The sequence below is a fragment of the Phasianus colchicus genome, chromosome 7 (assembly GCF_987193195.1).
Source record: "Phasianus colchicus chromosome 7, bPhaCol1.hap1.1, whole genome shotgun sequence".
In the NCBI taxonomy this organism is placed as follows: Eukaryota; Metazoa; Chordata; class Aves; order Galliformes; family Phasianidae; genus Phasianus; species Phasianus colchicus.
Window position 1 is genome coordinate 16,145,041 of NC_143442.1, and position 23,565 is coordinate 16,168,605.

A 23,565-nucleotide genomic window follows, 5' to 3' on the forward strand; every position below is an offset into this window, starting at 1 on the left:
ACAATGCAGATGCTTGGGAAGCATATTCAAGTGCAACATCATTGAAACATGGAATACAATCAGCATTGGTTAGCTGCATGCAGTTGTTGGTGATGTACATGGTCTGACTCTAACAAACAGTACGTGCACCATCAGGGATGGCACGTTACTCACCTGTTCCAGGAAGAGTGGGAATTAGATTCTGATTTATTGATCATGAGTTGGTTCTTCTTGCTTTTGGGAGAAACACTCTGGAGCAGGCAGCAGTAGTTTGAACCTCCAGCCGTTCAGCAGGTAAGTTCATACAATTTTAAATACTGTAGCTTTGAGGAATTTAAAGTGTCTAATAGTTGAGCACTGGCTTGGCTACTCGCTCTTGTGGGAGTGTCTGCTGTTCTTACCATATGAGAATTCTGCTTCTGAAAAAAATTTGTAGTCCTTGAAGTTCAGTACTACTGCCAAAACCCAAATGTTTAAAGTATTACCTCCATCTTATTAAAATCCTTTGAGTTTCAACCAAGTTTTGAATGTGAAGTGGAAGCTTTCCAGCCAGGGAACTCTTACTTGCACTTCAGGCTTCTGCTGCCTCTGAACAATAAACTGTGTAAAGTACTAATAAAGAACATAAATTCATCCTTTTCACATAGGGAAAAAAAAAAGGAGAAAGGTTTAACTGGCCAGTAAGTGCCTAAATCTAGTAACATGGCAGATTTTTGGCCACAGACAGTTGGTTCATAGTGCTAGCTTTATACATTAACAAAAGAAGCTGGCTTACCTGTGTGGCATCAGTTTTAGGTGTTTTCCTGTAGTCGTGCATTTTTAAGTTAACTTAAAACCCTATTTGTTGGTTCCCTGAGGCAGCTTTATCATCTTATTAACTGCCTGCATCCTGCATTGTTCTTGGGACTGGGGAAGATCTACTGGCTAGAAGAAGCTGATTTGATACCTATTAGAACACTTCAATCGAAAGAATTGCATATATGCATATAATCTTTTTAAAGTTATGTGGTGCTCCAATAGCAGTATATCCTAGAAGTTGCTTTCCAAACCAAAAATTCAAATCAGTGGTAATTAGCATTGTACTTTCTTTTGCCTCACAGATAAAGTTAGAACTACATGTTCAGATTCCAGAACAATTTCCCAGTGAGACTCTAGCATCAGTAAGGTAGGTCAGATACATAGAACAGTATCATAATGACTTATGAAGACTATATAACTGTTAGTTTCACTTAAAAAAAATTTACTGCTTCTCTGATCTCTAATGGATCACTTGCAGCTCTTTAACTGCAAGTAATAACTCCCTGCTAACTTCCCACCCTTCTTTGTCTACCTGTTTATTCACACCCAGTATCACTTGTAACACAATAGAAATGTACCATCACTTATGGACATTGAATATCAAGAAACTAAGTGTTAGCTATTCACCTTCCAATCCAGTACACTAAACAAAAACAGAAATTTCACTGTAAGTCTCTCATGGAATTGATGTACTTTTATAACATTATAAGAACAAATTTCTTAAGCAGAATTTTCAGTGATTCAGTCAATTTCATAACTTAATGACTATTTATTAATTTAAGCAGCACATTTTTTAGAAAAAATGCAACCCACTTGTACTATTTATGTGAAATGAAAAGAATGACTTTCTCATCTTTAGCTGGAGAAGCCTACCTGGAGTGCTGAAGGTAAAGCAGAAGTTTAAAGGTAGTCTACAGGGAAAAAAGCAGGTTTGCTAAATACCTTGATCACGTGAGAGCTGCAGTCCAGTCCTTGCTTCAAGTGACAGCTAAGCTGCATTGTAGCTTTTTTTTTTTTGTTATATTCCTTGCAATCTATCTTATTGGAAAATAGGATTTTATTTATCTTAAAAAAAAGATTTCTGTCCCATAGAGAAACAATTGTGATCTGCTAGAGTACCAGTGCAGGTTTCCACAGTTGCAGCCTTTGTGTTTATGAAGTAAATATCACAGTACAGTGATAGGAAACAAATTCAAAGCCACTAGTTTAAGTATCATTCACAATTTCTGGTAAAAGCTGGTTGCATGCTTTCCATGTAAGATTCTGCAACTGTAATCCAAGAGTTTGCAGTTAAATAATAACTCAAGGGACTGAAGTAACCTGTTTTATTCTGCGTAGGAATTATTAATGTTGCAAAATTACTGATACATTTCTAAAATCACTGATCAAGCATTAGGTAATTTCAGCAAAATCTGTTCAAAGTTTTATCAGCATTTTCATAGAAATAATCATTGTTGGGGGGAAGCATCATGATTACCATGTCAGTTTCTCTTTGATGTTATTTTCAGTATTCATTACACCCGTAGACAAGCTGGAGGTTTGCTTTTTATTTTTTTTAAAGATTGAAATATCAAAGCATAATTCCTGGTTCAAGTAAGTACTGTGCTTTCTGGACGTCTGCAGTCTACATACATACATTCTGGTGATGTTAATGACTTGATTAAACAATCAAAAAATGCAATGGTTGCTTGGCAACAGAAATCATTATTAAGATTAGTGCTTCATTGTATAACACTCAGGTATCCCAAGAGCTGACTCCCCTATGTCATATTAAAAGTTTATACTGGCTCAGTATATTAGCTAAGGAGTTTTCTGGAGAAATACCATCACTAAAAAGCAAAAAGGTGTTGCCACTGCTATGTTAGGGCAGTGAGAAACACTGCTTTATGAAATGGCTCATATGGGTATAAATGTGTTTATGTGCTTGACCGCTGATGCCATGGTCTTTGTCAGTATACCACTGCAGGAAAGAAAATACAGAGACTGTTACTTCTAGCTACATAGAAGTCATATAAATCAAACAATAGACATAAAAACAGATTAAAAAAAAATAAAAATCAGCCATCGAGGATGAGGCTAATTCAGCAAAGACAATCATAGCAAGAAGCTGCAGTGATTTGTCCCTGCTTTCTGTGTGGGATACACCAGTTATTCATGCTAGAAGTACAAAATAATTACATTACTTGTTCACTTGCCCCAGCCCTAGAGGTGTTCAAGGTCAGATTGGATGGGCAGCCTGGTCTAGTATTAAATGTAAAGGTTGGTGGCCCTGCATGTGGCAGGGGGTTGCAGATTCATGATTCTTGAGGTCCCTTCCAACCCTGGCCATTCTGTGATTCTGTAAGCTAGATCCAGTTTCTCTGTTAAGAATGGTGTCCCTTCTCACTACATTATTATCCCTGCTGAAGGACAGACCACACAGTGATGCACTTGGCTTCATTCTGTATTTATCCATTGTTCCTCAAGGGCTGGGAGCAAGTAGAAAAAGGAAGCACAGCTACCTTAATCTGAGAATTTTCATGTACAATGTAAGACTGGGCAAAATAACTGCTCTGTCTTTACAAGTCTAAAAGAGATGCCAAAAGTTTATGTTGGGTAAAGAAATGGACTTAGCTTAAGTTTACTTTTCCTTATATAGAAATAGCTCACTCAGTAGTATGCTTTCTAAGACTGGGACTGGATTGGCTGATTTGAGAATACAGAAAAATAAAATGGAAGATCAAATACCAGAAGTAACTGCATTAGTTTTTGTTCTTGTGTAGCAGATATATAGAGAGTTATGTTATGATTTCAATTACTGAACATGAAATACAAATACATAAACTTTGATTTAAGATTGCAGTTGTTTTCTACCTAACTAGAGGGGGCTATTGCTGCCGTTCTCATAAGACAAGTCAATTCATATGATAATTATAAAAAAACACAACCATACCATTGCCTGAAAATCCACTTCAGCATCAACAAGAGCTTTGGAAATCTGAGCTGCTTGCTGAAAGTGAACATTATCTGAAAAATGGAAGAAAAAAATGGAAAAGGTAAACAAAAATTGTTTCAGTACTACTATGGGGGGAAAAAGCAAAACAATGAACACAGACTCCTGAGCACTGCTGACTGAGACACAAATTAGTAGCATGAAGCTGATTTATTTTATTGACGTAAATGTAACAGCCTTGCCCCTTCATGCTTTTGTTTTGTCAGTAGTAGAATTGCAAACCTGTCTGTAATACTAAAATGTCTAATTAACTGCAACTCACCATCTGCTGTTCCATGGATAAGGAGATATTCAACTTCCTTGAATTTTTCAGCTCTGGCCATTACTGTTGAACTCTGAAATTAAAGAAAAGGAAAAAAGAAAAAAAGGTGCTATTTGTTAGATGATTATTTGCTACCACCTGACTTTGATTCCTGTTGACACAGCCTGGGGTTCTTCAGATAAAAGGCAACAACCCTTGCCTTCCTCCCCCAAAGTAGCATATTCACATATCCAACAGCACTGTGCTCACACTCTGCACTGGTCTGCAATCATTACCAAAGGTTATGTCTGCAAAGTGACAAGCAAGTCCGGAGGGGAAGAGTTTTGTGAGTGAGATACACATTTAATGCTTTGCTAGCATGTTGTTAGCCTGCAGCACACCACTTACCATTGGTTTTCTGTGTTACTGCAGGCAAGTTAAAAATGTTGCCATGGCAACAGTGCATCCTATGATAGAAAGGAGAAGATATTATAGACTACACACATTATTTCATTATTTTTCTCTCCAACATGTACGCTACGGTAAACCTGTAGCTAAGCCAGCAGGGCTTGTATACATGTACATCATCATTCTCAAGTAACTACATCTCAGAAGTTTAAAACAATGACCTCCTCCAAGTGTAATAGAAACATGCCTGACAAAAAAAAAAAAAAAAAACAAAACTCCCAAGACAAAAAAATCTATAAATAAAAGTCAATCTACATTTTGGGAATTATAATACAGCAATGAAAAAAATCAGCAATTTAAATTAATCAACAAATTGAAAACACTAACATAAATGTTCACCAGAAACTATTGTGGCCAGGTACTAAGGAATGAGGAAAGTAAAGAAATCAGAAACTGCATTTGGGCAAGGAAAGGGAATAGGATAGCACTTTGCCATGAGGATGGGAACAACACCATTCCATGAGCATGTGGACAATACAAGATACTGGATGCTTGATAAGACAGACACCTAACATTATGGGGCCAAATATGTTGAATGAAATTTCTTTCTGTTAGCACCATTACAGAGGTTCTCTTCTAAAAATGCCCAAGTCCCTGTAGAAGTAAGTATGTGTTCTCCATATTAGAGCAACTTAAAAGCTACTGTGGCTAAGAAAATAAGTAGAAGGAACAAAAAATGAATATTTTTTCCCCCTCAATTTGCACGAAGGCTGCATCTGTGCAGAGGAATTTGCATAAGTTTACAGACAGGAAATAGAAATTTTTCCATTTCTTGGTAGTAAATGCATTTGACTTTTTTTGGTGTACTAAATACAAAGTATCTTTAAAGAAAGCATTGATATTAAATTTCTTTTGTCATAGCAAAATACCATACTGCAACCTCTCATTTGTAGTAATTCAATCAAATTTAAAGACTGAGTCCAGTAGGAGGAAACCAACCAAACACCTCTAACACATGACACTGCATTTGCCATCTTTTCATAATCTAAGCTGCAGTTCAACAGAAGCCCCATCAAATGCGTAGAAGGCTGTGCACATTGGAAGTGTGTCACTAGCCATTGAAACACTCCAGTACGAGAGTATGGATAGCTAAGTAAGAGTGCCAGAATCTGAGGGGACATAAAGCAAGAAGCACTATTACCATGGCCAACCAGTGTATAAAAAAAGAAAATGACACAGGTATTATCCTTTGTCTGAAAAGCTTTCCATAGGCATGGAACAGAACTTGGTAGATTATAAGATTTCTCCCAGCAAATAAATGCTAATTTAGTTTAAGGAACAGCAAACCTATGTGTGGAAGCCTTACTTGATCTACAATTTTAAGGATTTGACCTTCCAAAAGCAGTTTTAAGAACAGCATGTCATTTCTTTTTGTCTCCAATCATTAAACAAAATAAAGTTGTAGAGTACTTCAGAAAGAAGGCGTACACAAATGGGAGAATTTCTTTTCTAAGTCATTTATCTCTTGCTGTACCCATACATAACACAGACTGCCTTCCCTTTTCCTAAATTGTGCAGTAAATGCAAAGCATTTCTGCCACCTTATCCCTTCCTAAAAAAAAAAAAAAAAAAAGATAAGAGATGTCACAGTAGCAAACAGTCTGAAGTTAGACGCAGTCACAACTCAAGCCACAGCTGAAATAGCTGAACAAACCCCAGGTGAACCGTATGTAAACACAATGTAGTTTATCTTTCCTTTTCATGTCATGGCAAAGGGTCTGAAAATGGGCTGTGTGCAACTACTGAGAATTAGGCCCTGCTGAGTGTAACTGGCTTTTCTAAAGATCACACAGCAGTCAACATTTTATCAGCACTCAACAAACAAGTTAAGGTTTGGCTGAAACTGAAGGTCTCTCTCCCTTTAAGCATATTCTCAGATAATAGAACAAATGTCAAATCAGTACAAGATGGCATATTTACAAAATTGTACCCTGTTTTGCATAACCTAATGATGCAGCAGTTCTTAAGGACTGAACATTTCAAATCTGCTAGAAAAAGATTGCCAAATCTATGACTGTTTCAAATACTTGCCAAAAGCATATCAAATTCAGAGTGAACTGCAAAATAATCTCACAAGTTGAACAGTCCTCTTTGATATGCTTTACGTGGCTACTACATCTGACCGGCAAACCTCCAGCCTACCTTAGCTTCCAGTCCTTTACATCAGGGACATTTCTGACATCAGATAAGATTTCTGCCATTTGGCCTAGGACCTGTACTCGTATTTTCATGCTTATAGTTGGAGCCCTACCCATGCTCATGACTGTCTTTTTTACAAAATGCCAACTTTTAATACCTCACAACCCTTAAGGGGCACCAATCACACGTAAGTACCTTACAGAGAGGATTATGAACCATCCTTCAACCTGGTAACTGAATGTCAGATCTGATCCATCAATAAACGTGAGATCTAATGTCACAGTAATACATAGGTAGGGTGTACCTCTCAACACCACTAGATGTAGTTTCTTGAGATGATACATTCACAGTCATTAATATCACTCTGCTTTAGGGAGACATTTAGCAACATACACCTATTCTCAACAGGTGTGCACATAGCCCCATTTCTTTTAAATTAGATCACACAGTACAGAGTTAGTTAATGCAACCTTTCACTTTCAAACCAGCTTCATGTTTTTTGCGGTAGAACAGGGAATATATAATGCAGCATGAAAACCTGACAGTATGAAGTTAACATGCTTTAACAGCTTTAGCTAGGAGAGCTTTTCAGTACTTGTTTTGCTGAACAACACAGTGCAGGAGTTGGCCTTCAGCTTCAGTAAGAGGCCAGAGCAGATTTAATGGGCCTTAGCCAGTGAAGGAAGGCCCTGTAAGCCAGAGAAACATGCTGGGTGGAGGTCAGGAAAGGTCTTCAGCAACAATAGCATCCCATGACTCTTTCATTGTAGCTATATGAAAAACAACAAACTCACCTTTGAAGCTACTCACCCTCTAAGTTTATGTGGAAAAGCAAATTTCAAGTAATGCGTTATTTATAGCTTTCAGCAATAAATGAAGACTTAAGTCAAATTTTCCTGTCTCTAGAAGGAGCAATGAAGTGCGACAATCTGATCTGTGCAATTGCCCCTCCTCCATCTAGCCACCATTCTCCCCAATTAGTCCTCAGAGTAACACATTTGAAACCTTTAGCTCTTTGGTACTGGCAGTTTCAACGTGGCCATTGCCAGCAATGAATACTATGCCAAAAAAATCCGACTCCTGGCTTGAAAGGATTAAACAGTCCTCTGTTGCCATCTGTGCCGTGAAGCTGGTGAATGACTTTGTGCACCCAGAGCGTTAACGTTCGTTCCGCGCAACGACAGTAACTTCTATTTACTCTGCTACCTCACAGACTTCCTACTGTTCCCATTGCCATAAAGAATTGCATTTGGAAAAAAGCAGGCAGGCTGCTGCAGGCTGCTGGTCAGCCCTGCTGGGCCCTAGCAGCTCGCCCATTAGAGGTGGACACAGTAGACAATAACCCTGCAATCACTGCTGATTTCCTCAGCTCCTACAGCAGTTGACAAACTAGATCATTGTTGTAGTATGTCAAAACAGACACTTCACTCTGTATTTCAGTGTATATATTCATATGTTTTACACACTGTCAAGTCACTCTTTCTTTCCCACCTCAAGATATTGAAATAGCGTAGGACTGACTGTGTATCAGGGAGAAAAAAGAATCAAACATTTACCAAACTAAACAGAGAGAATGCCCCATCTCTTTTTCTCTAAAATTTATGTTTGGTTCCAACATCATTATGGCTAAACCTCTTCATGAATTACTGCAATAACAAAGTACCTCTCACATCACTCACTCTTCTCCAATAATCAGTGTATTACCACCTCAATCTGAAATTTAACAAAACCTTAAGAAGGTTAGGGCAGCCCTGTCGTACTCTCAGCTGCTTGCAGTTTGAAAAAGCCTTTTAAGCAACAAAAAGCTGCTGGCACACAGAGGGTAGACATTGCTCCTCCGTCAGAAACTTCTCAGTACAATGAGGCAAAATCCACAGGTATTTTGTTCCCACCTGGAAATTCCCTAATTTCTGGGCAAACATCAGTTACTTTTGATCAACTTTCAGAAACCCTATATTCATAGAGAAGTCCCAAGGAGGCTCTCGGTTGATCTGCAGTGTATTTGTATGCTTAGAGTAATGACAGGCTTGATTCCCTGTAAAGGTTTCCAAATACCGGAGTGATTTTTCTTTCCCTGAATAAAGCTTACAGCTTCCAAAGTTGGAAAATTCATGATATCCATGCTTTTTGATTAAATTTTAGAGAGAACTAGCATGGATTTGTTTTGGTGGAAATGTTTGAGGGTTTTATTTGTTTGTTTTTGTTGGTTTTTTTTTTTTTTTTTTTTTTGAGGGAATACATAGTTTGTCCATGAGCATATTAAAACAAATTTGTTTCTTAGTGATTAAAATAAAACAGTTTTACAGCTTATTTTACAGTCTGCATAGTAGCCAAATAGAACTGAATGTAAAAGAAAGAAAACCCAACAAAAATGAGTAAACCAAATAAACAACAGAGAGCCCATGCTATACAGGAAGGAGTAACTGCCTCATTCAAATACAAAAGCATGAGGCTACAACCTCTAAAAGTGGAATGCAATAATTAACACTGGAATGAAGAAACAAACTTAATTCTTCACACGGGGATGCAATAAACTGCATGAAGAACAGCTTAGGAAAGAAAGAACATAATTAAAAATGAAATCAAGTGATTTCTTACGTTATAGTTTCTCAGATTATCACTTTCTATAGGAAGGCCCATATATCGCTCCGTGTATATTGAGTCTGTAATTAAAAAAAACAACAACAAATAGAATGTACTACTTAATTTCCAATATTTCTGTCTGCCAGACATTTCACACACTGATAGACACAATAAGAATAAATACTGGAAATTAAAAAGAGATGGAAGATAAAAACCAAGTTTTCCACAATGAGCTATGTAGGTAACCATTATTATTCTCAGTATTTAATCTTGTGGTTGCCATGGACACATGAATGTTGAATATTAATAAAGTACTTTACGTCAATGTTACCTTATTGTTATTCTTTCAGTAAGCCTAAGAAAATTGCTGAAATAGCTGCTAAAACAGTTTGATAAATGATGAGCATTTAAAAAAATATATTACTTTTTTAATCTAAATACGTACTGGTTAAGATCTATGATATGAAATGTTGAAGAAGCTTAGGACTCAGATGGGGTCTGTCTTATATATAGTCAAAGTTTAATATCTAATTTTTCACAGATTTTTCAGTATGATATCCTATTACTTTTGCAAATTTACTGCTTTATTTTAACCATACAAACCAATGTTTGTTATGTCAACATATTTTAATGTCCATTTGCTTTCTTGTCAGTGTTGTCAATTTCTTGATGCTGAACAAGAGAAATGTTAAAACATTGCCACACTGTACTAACATCTACTGTACTGTTAACTATACATTATTATCTGGGAGGAAGTTCTCTATAAAACCATATTTATAGCCTTGTGTGTCTCACAACCTTATAAACTATAACATGGAAGCTTGTCCAGACTTGTCAATTGTTCAGCTTTTCCTCACATCAAGCTACGTGTAAAATTAAATCTGTTATATCCAAATTTTACATTCTTAAAAGGAAGAAAAAAAGACAAAAACAAAAGGAATGCAAATTTGATTGTTGTTTTGAGAGAGCAGTTTGCAATGTAAGTTTGATTTTAGGTCTCACAGTTCTCTCTTTTTTAAAAAAGGTAGCATTTTAAATACACAATGTATACTCGATACTGGTCTCAGTACCTCATAACATGTGGCAGCTCAGGAATACATGCACAGACATATTACAGTATTGCTACAAATATAAAAATTTTGCATCATTAAAGGTCATAGAGATTATCTGAAATTGTGGTTGTAACTTTTTAAAAGGGAAATAAGGTTTAGGGAACTGGTTTTTATTCTGAAATGCAATACCCATGAGTTCATAAAAACAGACCAAATGGCATTTATACGGCATCTAGTAGATAATCAAAGTTCTGCACTATGAGTCAACACTTTGCAGCATGTGCACTGCAAGACATATGGGAATCCTTGTAACAAGGAAGCCATCACATACCATAATATTGCCAACGTGACACAGGGGCAACCGCTATTCCACACTTGAACACGCCGCTTCCAGAGCCAAGCACCATGGAGGTCACATATCCCCCATAAGACTGAGAAGAAAACATTGCTGTTATTTTAGTCGGAAAGAAAAGGATGGGGCCCATCTGCTAAGTGGTTCAGACATTTATAGGATCAGCATTTTTCATATTAATGAATTCCATTCTGAATTTGGGTCAGATCTCACTCAGCCTGCACAGTGCGGGAAACAGACATCAAACAGTACATGGCAGCTGTGGCTCTGATGAATGAGAGTTTGCTGTGGAAAAGGGGTGCAAACGCCGTTGATCTGTGACTCAGCTTAGAATGACAGTGTTTGGTAGCACTGTAGGCAGCAGCGAAAGACAGGAAACAAGACACTGCTGAACCACTGTGTCCCTCTCCGTGCTGGGGAAGTAGGTGGAAGCAGAGCTAAGGCCTGTAACATGCTTGATGAGTAGTTGTACCAGGGCACCCGAAAATTTACAGCTCCCTCAGAACAGGCCTACGGCAGCTCACTTACTTCCTCTCTTACAAAGCATAAGAGCAAGACTGTGACTGGGAGTGAAGGATCTTCTGCTGATTCTGTGGGAGGAACTGTGCAGCAAGACACTTCTTGCTAGGCACAGAACATTCACAGTCTAGCTCGATACACAGATGAGTAAATAACCGACACACTTGAGCATTCAGGCAGCAAGATACCTAAACAATGTCACCAACCTCCCAAATGACTGCCCTCACCATAGTTTGAAGATGTTATTTAGGAAAGTGTGCCCACCCACATTCAAAAAGAAGAGTGATTTTTGGATCTCATTTTTGCCTTGAGAACAGATTATAGGCAGATGGAACTGTGGCTTAGTTCAAAGCTCTTAAATGTTTGCTCCAGCTTCAATACTTAAGACTTCTCAATGAGATCAGCAACGTAATGCATGTACTTACTAATTAAACCCATGTATGAATACTTTGCATAACCTGGCAAAATGAATGCACTTAGTGAGAGGCTGACAATCTGAAAACCCAAGAGAAAGAAATTCCCATGGATTTGGTATCCAGGATACATGACCCCCAGCCTAGCCCCAGGAGGACTGATCTTCAGCTATTCATCTCGAGGCTCATAAGCAGTAAGATGGGAATGCATTAAGTCCTCTGTTTCTGCAGAAAGAATTTTCCTCCTGATAATGCTCATTACAGAAGGCTCAACTTCATACAACAGTGGTGTTGGAGAGGTACTAAAGGCATCTCTAAAGTCATCATAACTTGCCTTCAAACAGTTATTCTCTGGTGCTCGTTATCAGCAATGAAGAAATTCCAGCTCACAATTTACTTCAAGATCCTGCATGCATTCCTGTATTTAATTCAACATAAAGCATGCAAAAACCACCCATCTGAACCAGAAAAACAATGAAATGGCACCCTAGGATTAAGAAATGTTTAAACAGAGCTTGAATCAAAAAGCTACAACTAATGCTGCACACACGTATGATTTACCTTGAAGCTGAGAAGCTATATATATGCTATTAAGTGCTCCCCTCCTCTGTAACAGATTTAAAAATGTAGCCAAATCAGAGAAATCTAGCGTGAAATAAAATAAGCAAAACCAAACAGTACATTTAGGTATTTTCAGACTGCTAGTGACAATGCTACAAGCATACCATCCAGCCTTTCATTATTATTATTTCTAATCTGGAGTAATCCAATTGATATCAAGAGATATTATTGAATATATTTGGACTTTTTCTTTAAATATTAATATCTGGGCAGCCTGGTCGAGTGGTAGGCAACCCTGTCCACAGCAAGGGGGTTGAAACTAGATGATCTTTGAGGTCCTTTTCAACCCAGGCCATTCTATGATTCTATGATCTGGTACACAGTAACTTGGCTGTCTCTCTTTAAATAGTTTTTAGTCTCACCAGTAGTCTGAACTTCTGATTCAAAAGCACCTGAACACAAATGGGAAATGTCTCATGCATACAGGCAACTGCATGACACACTTCATCCATTCAAGATGGACTGTGATGCTATGCCAGAGGTGCTCACATTCGATACTCAAGTACATCACACCCACAGGAGGCAGTACAACAACTAGTTGTTACAACTAAGTAAGCCAGCCAAGCAAATTTGAGCACTTACCCAGCCCCAAATAGCTATTCTGTCCTTATCGACAAAGCTCATTTCAGAAAACGTTCTAAAAACAAACAGAATAATTAAACACTTAATAGATTGCAGGAATCTGCCATGGTGCAGACGTGCCTAGTTTTCATCTTGTTGTCCTCTTTCTCTTCTGTGAATAAGCATTTCCCACTGCACAGCAGTGACTCCTTATGACAGCAGACCCAAGAGGTCTGCAAAAACTCTTAAATCACATCCACTGAGATCTGTATCATTTGCTAGAACTAGGTCTGATAACCAAGTTGTCCTGATCCCACCTCTCTGCCAATTTTTCAATTCCATATGTATTTCTAAAAGAATTATTAAATTCCATGAGATTCTTCAATATAAACTAAATGAGAAAGATTAACATAAACAAAGGGTACCTCAATGCATACAAGTAAGTCTCAGTTGCAACAGAAAGTTGCAAAAAAGCTTGGAGAAAAACTTTAAATTACAAATTCATTGTTGGTATGCTTTTCTTAACTAAAGTGACAGCTACCATCCCTATAAAACCAGAAATATGGTCAATTTACTATAGTGTTAACTCTTCTCTCTTTTTGAGCATAAAATGATGGTTGGAATAAGTGACACTAAAAAAATGAACGTAGAATTTAGCCATGTTTTAGCTAATAATTTTGACATAAGCACAGAAAAGGTGGCACAGTTGTTGACCATTTCATTGTAGCTTACCTGGCTGCTGAAATCTGATCTTCCACTTCATAGGTTCCCAGTCTTCGGTTTATTGCATGCATGATCTCATCTCCCTGGTATCCACTTCCTCTGCCATCAAAGCTGGCCACAATTATCTGCTCTGTACTGGCAAGGTACGTAGCCCAGTTAATCCGGAAGGCATGATCTACTTTCTGACTACAGGGTCCTGCATACCTGGGTGAAAAGACCCATAGCATTCAAGCACTTACTCTCCACAGTCACTCATATAGCATTTGAAACAATTTGCACAAGAAGGGCGAACTTTTAAACTAAATAGAATGAACAAGAAAAGCATCACTCTGACTCCAATATGCTTTTGAAATTGGAATTTTGTTTTATTGCTTTTTTACTGTAATAGGAAGCTTTCATCATTTAAGTGGCTTATCAGAAATCTCACTCAAAATCTTCCTTGTTTGTGTTGACGTATCCAGTCATCTGAGTTTCAGTGATGACTTACCTATTTCTGTTCATTTTACTTAAATTTTTTCTGGTTAAAGTCTGAAATAAACAAATAGCCTTCATCTACGACATGAAAAAGATCTCTCCTGCATTTTTAGTGTTTCATCAGAGGATTAACTGTTACTGTCTAAGCAAGCTATTTTTTAAGCATGCTGTGAAAAAGGAATAAAATACTGAAAATGTAACTTTTTATTTGAAAGTATTTGGAAGCAGTTGAATTCTACAAAATCAGATTAAGTACCTACAAGGTGCAATTATGCTCGCATTTGCCTAACCACTGTCCAACAGAAGGCCCACCAAAGTAAGAGTGATCTTGTGGCTCTCATAGCTGGTATAATTTACTTCTCTCTGTTTTGAAAGCAAAAAAAGGCTAATAGAAATGTTGATGTCTGACTTTGTTTCTGTACACTCTGAATCCTGCCACTGCTGAAGGGGTTTCTAATAAAAGGATAACTATGAAGCAGAGGTGACCCAAACAGTGGCTCAGGTGTCAGTTAGGAAAAGAATCAAAATGAAAAGGAATTTGTACAACAGAAGAACGCTGATGGCTCATTAGCAGGCAAAAACTGTTATAGTGGTCCCAAATTATATTATATAAAGGTGTATCTAATAGGTAATGATTATTCTTTTGGGGAGTAATCTCCTGGTAAACAAAGGAAAAGTTAACATTTCAGTAATTTCCAGTTAGAAGAAAATGTACTGCCACAAACAGAAGTGCTTAAGGAAGAGTGGATCAAACGGCACACATTCATTAGCTGTTCAATGTCTTTTTTTATGCCTTGTTTCTCAGAACAGGAAGAACTCCTTTCCGGCAAGGGTGTATTTCTCTAGTTAAGATTAATTCAAGTGGAAAAAAGGTCTTCTGCTTGTTTTCAATGAGAACAAAACCCATACAGAATAGTTCTAAGGTAATGATCATCCCAATTTTAAAAAAACATTTATGTTGATTTCAGCAATTTCTAAGTAGAATAACAGAATCTGGTTATTTGTTCATCTGAAGACAATACAAGTAAATCTCACATCTTAAATCCAGAATATTAACTCTTAAATCCAGAATATTGGGTCTCCTTTTCTAAGGAGATTAAGGTCTTAAAAAAACAAACAAACAAACAAAAAAAAACAGCTTTAAAAAAAAAAAAAACTTTCAAAAACAACTTTCATGAAAAATATTTCTTTCAACTTTTTTTGTTAAACGAACGATAAGCAAACTGAGCTAAACTAACCTTTGTATTGGCTGTTTACCAGCCTGATTTTTTTGACCAGACATGGCTTATCTCACTTTTTTCTCTCATCCCTTAAAATAGGTAAGTGGCAAGACTGGCATTTGAACTAAATGCAGAAGGCAGATATAATGGATATTTCTGCAAAATGAGACAACGCTCCAAACAGTCAAATATCACAGATACATGATTTATTCAAGGTTTCATTTTGAAATGTAGTTTCATTGAAAATATTCCTAAAGAACTAAGAGCAGAGAACATAGCAAGTTAACACTAACATCCTGGCTTTTAAATATGATACAGAATATATCTGCTCCACTGCCAGTCACAAAATACGCTCATATTAAGCACAGCATCATCTTATGGCACAGAAATTTATCACAAATTGGGATACATCCCTTATTTTCATTCTCTATTAAAACTCCTTCAAGAAGTAATTAGAAAACACATCAGTTCAATGCTTCCTGATCTTATTAAGAGGATTTGAAGTACACAAAGGCGATTGATTATTAACACAACATTCCCACATAAGTTGAAGACTTACACTTCAAGGAGCAAGGGGTACTTCTTTGATGAATCCAAATGGGGAGGCAATATCATTTGATACCAGAGGTCTAAAAGGGAAGCAAGTAACTCTTGTCAGTGCTCCAGTAAAATAACTTGACATACATCGCAATTCGTATAACGGCACATTCAAATCACTCCCTTAAAAAGTAGCTTCATCTGAACTGTACTAACATATACAAGTAAAGGTTTCCAGCTAAGTAAACAAATATATAGAGCAAAGTTAGGCATTCTAGTTTCAAACTTTCTTCTAAAATAATACAATCTGTGGCATCAACATGCTTTCCTTTAAAATTATCCTACATTATAAAGCTTACCTGTAAAACTAGGTAAGTATCTCCAGAGGAAATTCTACAACAAACTCAAAAATATTTCAATACGCAAGTTTCTTTCCCAACACTAAAAAAAGAAATTCTAAATACTATCTACCTACCATGGAGGCTTTACAGAGTAGTTCGTAAAGCATCACAGAAACATACCCAAGTATGTGTTATTTCCTCAAGCAACATTGTTCTGGTTCTATCCATGTTGCTCTTTCTACAGAAATTGTCAGAGAGCTAGGAGAATATTTGAAATGCACACAAAATAAGTTTTGCAAACCAACTGGCTTTACCATTCACTCATTATTTTTAAAAGAATGGACACTGTAAAGGAAGCATGAAGCAATTATAATGGACTGCATTGCAGTTATGATTAGAGTGTATTACAGTATTGCAGCAATCTGTCTAAACAGGAAAATGCAATACATTAAAACCACTGAAAAATTCTAAGCCTTAATTGAACATTTAAAAATACATTTTTTTTCTTTATTTTGCATCATCTATGTACTCTTGCAGTCATAGGAGTCAATTTCTTTGATAAGCACATTGTACGTAAGTACAAGTAATACACTGATTCGCAAGCAGACTTGGAACTTGAATTAGGACAACAGAAATGAATTTGTTTATCCTATTTGTGACATTAAAAATAGAATCCCCTTACCCAGAAGTTTTTACCCTGATGAGATGAAGTAAGAACAAAGAAGAATAAAAAGATGAATACACAACTGATAGCATGAAGAACATCTTTAAACCTCCATCTTTCCTGGAAGATTTCATCTTTAGCCCTATTAAAAATGTGACTAAAATAAAAGACAGAAAACACAAAGATAAAGACTGTTATTAAACAAGGTAACAGTAGAAGGAGGGAGACATCTAAAAGAACAGGTTACAGGGACTGAGAGAAATCAATACAGCATGTAAAATAAAATTTAAGAATATTCATTTTATCAAGAGGAAGTCTGTCACAAACAGAAAAGCTAGTAGCAAAGGCTTGAGCAAAAACAGTTCAGACAGAATGGCAGTGTTAGGCCTGGTACCTATCTGATGTTCCTCAGTCTAGGAACATTCCAAGGAATTGTCTGTACCTGGATGTGCAAATTCAAATAAGCACTATGAGCAAAGCATTACCAGTTTGTTTTCTAACATTTTGTTATTCGGTTTAGGTAATCTTGAGTGTGAACATGCTTTTAACAATGTGACTATTCAACTGAAATATCCCCTGCAGAAGGTCAAAGGTAATCTTGAAGTGTTTTTTGATTTGCAAGCTTTCCCATTTAAGCTAGAAAATTTTTCAATAATAATTGTATGTCACCTCCCACCTGCTCTCTCCATATAAAGAAATGTACGTCTGTAAATTAAGACCTGCTTGAATTTAGAATTTAAGGTAACGTGCTTTACAAATGTTGTGCCTGCTCCACCTCACTTTTTTCCTTTTTTTCCCTCCAAGTTAGCGGTAGAGCCTTCTACTATTTTTCAGGTAAATATCAAGGAAAAATGGAGCAAATCCATATCATTATGAGAACTTGAAGACATCACAGTATGGAAAAAGAGTACTTTAGGTCAGAATGCTTGTGTATTTCAGCAAATCTCTACATACATACACACACATGTAATATATTTTTCTTATTTCTAAGCACCAAATAACTGCAAACATATCTTCTACACTCATCTTTTTTGTCAAGCTCTTTTAACAGAAGACCTTGAAGGACTTGGTGAAGCGGAGAAGAAAAGTAAAATGTTTTTGAACTTACTGTATCCTCCTACAGGAATGGAGTCAAGTATTTTTAAAGGCATTTGAATATCTTTCAATGAGTTTTCCAGTTCGGTATTATTTTCCAAGTACCTGAGGACTAAATAACAGTTCATAAGTGTCAAAGCTGAAACACTATTTTCAAATCCATTACTCTGAATATGAATCACTTTGAAAAGTCAACCTGAGAAGATGGCCACCTACTTGGTAGTCTCAGTATACTGCAGTTTTTGTTTTTTCTCTCATAGTCAATGCTTCTGGCATAGTTTTTCCTCAGTAATTTAGAAACCAGAATGCCAGCTTCACATTTTCCATCTAACTGCATTTTCACAAAACCCAAACAACTGTCCACTAAATACGACTCAGATTACTTACAGTTTTCTAGCACAGTGTAAGACAATATTAACTAAAGTATTAATAGCTGCAAGCTGAACTGCTTATTTTATCCTTGTGGTTAACTATAGTAGAAAAATAAAGGATAAATTTAATTTCAGATAAAACTGACTTTTTAATTATTATACTAGGCAATGAGAATTAAAATAAATTTACAATGCATGTTCGTGGTTTAACAGAAATTATATTTTAAAACAATTTCATACCTTGATCATCACTACTTCTGTGCAGAGTAACCAAGGGCAGGCCAGGACCTGTTGACATAGCACAAAACCTTTATGTTTGCATGTTGTCTCAAAAAACAACTCTGAAAAAATAATTGGAATTGGGTGAATCACAAAGGCTCAGAATTCATTTTCATCCATTCTGTGTGCATCATTTTCAGTTAATGGGGCCCAAACTGAAGTCGAAACATCATATAAATCTTCAAATTGTCTTGCAGGCAAACTACGTGACTGTGAGGTACATGCTTTTCAAGTGGAAATCTTAGAAAGTTTTTTATTTTTCCCCACCTGTGATTCATTTATCTTTTATATCTAGTGCTTATACTGGGACTGCAGTCCCAGTGCTTAACATATGACTACGTAATTATATACAGTGGATTCTTTAAGCAGTGCTACCTATCTTAATTTTATTCCCACATAGATCACTTTACCTAGCTGATAGCCTGTCATTCCCAGACCTACAGATCCCTTCTACTGTTAGAGCACCCTACGCACATTCCCTTAGACAGTACAACTGTATGCAGTGCTCTATGGGAACAGCCCGGAAAAGAGAAGCAAGTCCTCCTACAGGGCCTTAGCAATGATTTCCTATCTTCAAACACCTCATTGGCAGAGAAATTTCTCTATTCTTTCTGTCCTCAAAGTAAGGTACTACCTCGTCTTTGTCACAATTGTGATGAAGGAATTTCAATCCATAAGATATGGTGTTATTGTTCTTTTAACTTGCTATAAAGAAACTGCAGTTCACTGCAACTTTTAGCATATTGCAAATGGCATCTAATTATGTGGGCAGCTCCTGAGGATAATCAGGTTTGCATACAGAACAGGAATGTTTGCTGCTCCTTTCAGGTCCATTAATGGATAGGACTATAATTTATAACCTTCTAATTTTATTGAGTTGCTTTTAAACCTAGAAGGGAGTATGTTTTTCCGCTGCCAATACCAACACATAAGGCCGTTATTCAGTGCCTATCAAGGTCTTAACAGGGTGAACTTCCCCACCCAACTAAACAGTGAGTCATACTTATGTCAGTTAATTCCAGATGTACTCACCAAGACAATTTAGCTGATAATATTGTGCGTCTTTGCTGAAGGAAGCAGAATAATACTGGCATCTTTCTCGATTCAAATCACAGCTAACACACTGAGTAGATTTTGAACTGCTTTCCAAGAGCATTCTGCAAGGTAGATGAGCTTAATTTCAGAGATGAAAAATTATTATTTAAAAAAACAAACAATACAATGGAGCAGAAGTATATTCTTTTAAATAAGATGACCAAATAAAATTTGATAAAATTCAACAGTAAAGCCCTTACTGACTTAAATAACAAAGCAAAGAGATTTAAAATTTTTAATTTCAGTTAATGCTGGAATTATCATCACAGCAAAAGTAAAAGCATGAGAGGTTTTCTTCAGGGGCAACTTGCTTGTTTCTTTATAACTAAGATTACAGAAAAATACTACAGTTTTTTGAAGTTTAATTATTATGTTGATTTTAATTAAATATCCTATTACTGGAGGTTCTCTAGATTATGAACAGCCTAATCTTTGACATAGAAATTTTAAGAGAAAGTGTTACGTTTTCATTAGCAGATATTTTACTCATAGCGCAGAACAAATTTCTTACTTGTAAAGATTCCTTCCACCTGGCATCTCATCATTTTGATTACTAATATAGTACCTAGAAAAACAAAGTATACAGGTTTTGATAAAGTACTTCCAATATAATACAATATTTAAAGGATTGTCTTACATGTTTAGATCAGATTTTTAATAAATTAAAAGGTGCCTTCTCCTTGTTGTCTCTCCTGGTCTGTTTAGACACTGCTAGGAGGCAATAGCTTAATTATGATACTTACAGAAAATCTTTGGTTACAGCTGCTATGCTGATTACTTCCCACTTTCCTTCAGTAATAGGTACTGGAGCCTGGAGAGGAGAAAAAGGCAAGGCAAAAAATAGAATGTGAGGCTTCTCGACCACCAGGAGAAAAAAGTCAGCAGTTATTGTCTTACAGAACTTACCTCTGTGCCATTTATGTAATGGATGTGCTTGTAGCCTTCTGTGTTGCTGAAGACTTTGTAGTAGGTAGTATTGTCTGGGGCAAAATAAGGGACAGATGGCTGAAACTTGAACACAAGAAAGATGTCTATTAAAGCAAACAACAAAACTCCAAAACAAAAATGATAAATTTAGTTTTTGATATCTCTAAACAGAAGCTTCTATACTTTAAACAATATTTCACTTGGATATTTTGCCTACTAACTTAGTAGGCAGAACTTGCAGCCACTATTCTAGAAGTGAACCAACTCAAAATATCTCATTGTTCCTAAAGGGGGCAGAACTTCTTGAGTGCTAGTCCTCTGGTAATGATAGATGCCCTTCCTTAGCTCATTTGAATTTGAATTCCTGTAAGTGTTCTTAGTTTCCTATAATTTTAGGAAATGATATATGCATCTACCTTTAAAGTAACTGCTTTATTCTGCCATAGGTTATGGCTTTGGACAATGTAAATATTGAAAGCATTTTCTTTGAATTCCCTATTTTAAAACACACAGTTGTGAACAAATCTTTGAACTCTGAAAGAAAACAAGCTGCTTTTCTAGAGAAATTTTACTAGTAAGTAGGTCATTATGAGATGTCTCATAAAACCTAACTGGAAGGCTACATTCATGAAGGAATATCCATGCAGTTATCAAATGGGAGTGATAGAAACAAATGGGTCCCTTCTATAGCACATATTTTGGATGTGCCCCACATGGTAGGGAGAAAAACACAGAGGAATGAGCAAATGAAGCAGAAGTTATTCCTGATCGACGTATCAAAAGCATTAACATTTACCCAAAAGACACGACATGATCTGAGATATTATACCTGTTTCGTAAATGAAAAATGAAACTGAAAGTTAAACTAACTTGCCTCCAGTTATTAAATAAGCAATGACAGAACTTAATCTCCCTCACACGTTCCAGGTAATTGTACCTTCTTTGCTAGTAATATTTTTGCACAATACATCCATACACATTTTTCTAGCTTTTCCCTTATCAGTCTTGCTTTTTCAAAGTGTGACTTTTTGTCAACTCAACTGGCAGGTTCTAACTGAGCTCATGACCTGCAGTTATACATGCTGTGAAGTTCGGAACATTCTTAGATTAAGAACAATTTCATCTCTATATTCAGGAAAAAAAAAAAAAAAAAGAGGAAAAAAAAGGAAAAAAATCCTATGAACACACTCAAAAAGAGAAGTATATGTTTTATGCACATATATATATAATTTTATGTAAGCTTGTACATAGAACATATGAAATATATGTGTGTATATACATACATATATAGAATCATATACATATCTTTTTAAAATATTTTTAGAAATATGCCTTATCAGTCAAACATCATTTTATCATCCTTAAGTAGAATACTAAGAGGGTATAAAGATAGCTTTCTTATCCCCTCTTCAATCATCCCTACTTTCTGCTCCCTTCTCTAATCCAAGAACCATACAGTAAAATCATATTTTCCTTCCAACAGCTTCTAAGATGTGGGTTGTCTCTTTAAAAGAAACAAAAAAACCAACAACCTAGTTTAATGGCACAGACTCGCATTTTGCCCTCTCATTTTGCACAACTGTTTACAAAGTCTGCAGCTTGATCATCACATTGTCTAATTGTGAAGCCTTTGCTGCAGAGAAGCAAAATGTGTCAGCGCTAAGGCCTTCCTTTCCATATCAAATTTGACAGCAGGTGGGTTGATCTCTCATCTTCATACTGCGGATGATTTCATCCCTGCTGTTGCCTCCCTCTTTGCATTTCTTTAAACTTTCATTTTTGACTTCAAAAGTGAATTAGTGACTAAAGCATAATCAGTGTGTGGAAAATGCGGGAGTGGAAAGTGTACTCTGTGTTCTCATAAAAACTCTGAAACTCATTTCTCCCTCCAAGTCTGAACTTTTGCATCTCTGCTTCACTTCCCCCAGATCTTCTGTGTAGTTCATTAGGTGCCTACTCTCTACCATGAACAAAAGTATCGAGAGGCAGCTTGGAAAACATCATCCAAATAGTAGCAATTGGTCTGGCAGAAACATACGAAAATTTTGATCTGGTCAGTTATAAGCATCTTGTCCTTAGTTCTCTCCATTGGATATTTTGTGTGGGGAAAAAATATAAATTAATTAAAAAACAAAACTAAAGGGTACCTGAAGTGGTTTATTCTTGGGAAAAACAAACAAACAAAACCAGGGAAAATTTGAAAGACTATAATCGACTCCTATCCTCTACATCTCTCCTTCATTTCAGTTTGAAGGGTATAGGACACGTTTCTTAATGTTTTATTCCCTAGATCATTCTGGAGGTGGCAAGAAGACTGGAGAGCAGCCAAACCAGCATAGCTGACAGCTCTTCCAGTACAAAGGGAATTCTGAATCCTGACACCCGCGCTCTCCTACCTACTGCTACCTAAGCAATAGGTCAGAATTAAAAAGAAGCCTGGAATAAGCACTCTGCTTTTTGGCAAGCTGAAAGTGATGCACATGTCATGGAGGATGTGGGCTCCAGCCCACACTATCAGCCCAGCCTGGGGAGTTCAGAAAGCAATATCCACACAGTTTAAAACTGGGAGTGAGGATGTTGTGCAACTCCACTTTAGATATTTTACCTTCATATACAAAATGCAGTGAGTGAATGGATCAGCCTTGCACACAAGAGCATTGTAACTGGTAAGCAGCTCATAAGAAAATTTCTTAATTATCAGTGTCATTTAACATGTTGCAGTTTTAGAAATCACTCACTCTGCCAATCCAGCCAGTTGTACTTTCTTCCGTAAGTTGTTTTTCCTAAGAAAAATAAAATAAACATAATTGTTGTGGGATTTTGTTTTATATCAGCCTGTGTTTCTACAAAGATAAATAATACAGAGATACTCTACTACTATCCAGTCTCATTTATCAAACACTGTGACTCTTCCACTTCGGTTTTCTTACCTGTGGACACGTCCAATTTCCAGTTGCACTTTCAAAGTCACAGATGGTGAGGACTGAAAAATTCTGAATTCTTCTGAGCCACTGCAGACAGATCCTTTCATCTGTTACCCATGTTACAACGCTCAAATAATGATCACTGAAACCAGCAGTAGCATTAGGTATTTAAAATCCCTTTCTGTAATAATATACTA

At 36.5% G+C, this 23,565-nt stretch overlaps 1 protein-coding gene across 3 annotated transcripts in view; it reads right to left on the minus strand.

Annotated features, from left to right (window-relative positions):
• Positions 1-1,553: 1,553 nt before the first annotated feature.
• DPP4 (dipeptidyl peptidase 4) overlaps positions 1,554-23,565 on the minus strand; it is a 41,565-nt gene continuing 19,553 nt past the window's right edge. Inside the window, exons 11-26 of one of the 3 annotated variants that reach the window (XM_031599555.2) lie at positions 23,375-23,510; positions 23,183-23,227; positions 20,424-20,528; positions 20,261-20,328; positions 20,029-20,082; positions 19,455-19,579; positions 18,384-18,431; positions 17,786-17,884; positions 15,695-15,764; positions 13,451-13,645; positions 12,740-12,794; positions 10,584-10,683; positions 9,216-9,280; positions 4,032-4,104; positions 3,710-3,783; positions 1,554-2,737 (exon numbers count right to left, since the gene is read on the minus strand). In XM_031599555.2, coding sequence (XP_031455415.1) covers positions 2,639-2,737; positions 3,710-3,783; positions 4,032-4,104; positions 9,216-9,280; positions 10,584-10,683; positions 12,740-12,794; positions 13,451-13,645; positions 15,695-15,764; positions 17,786-17,884; positions 18,384-18,431; positions 19,455-19,579; positions 20,029-20,082; positions 20,261-20,328; positions 20,424-20,528; positions 23,183-23,227; positions 23,375-23,510 — 1,411 coding nt within the window. In that variant the 3' untranslated portion in view covers positions 1,554-2,638. Of the gene's footprint in view, positions 2,738-3,709; positions 3,784-4,031; positions 4,105-4,418; positions 4,478-7,318; positions 7,388-9,215; positions 9,281-10,583; positions 10,684-12,739; positions 12,795-13,450; positions 13,646-15,694; positions 15,765-17,785; positions 17,885-18,383; positions 18,432-19,454; positions 19,580-20,028; positions 20,083-20,260; positions 20,329-20,423; positions 20,529-23,182; positions 23,228-23,374; positions 23,511-23,565 lie in introns of those variants that run through there. The other 2 variants (XR_016468214.1, XM_090143854.1) reach the window with 2 other exon arrangements.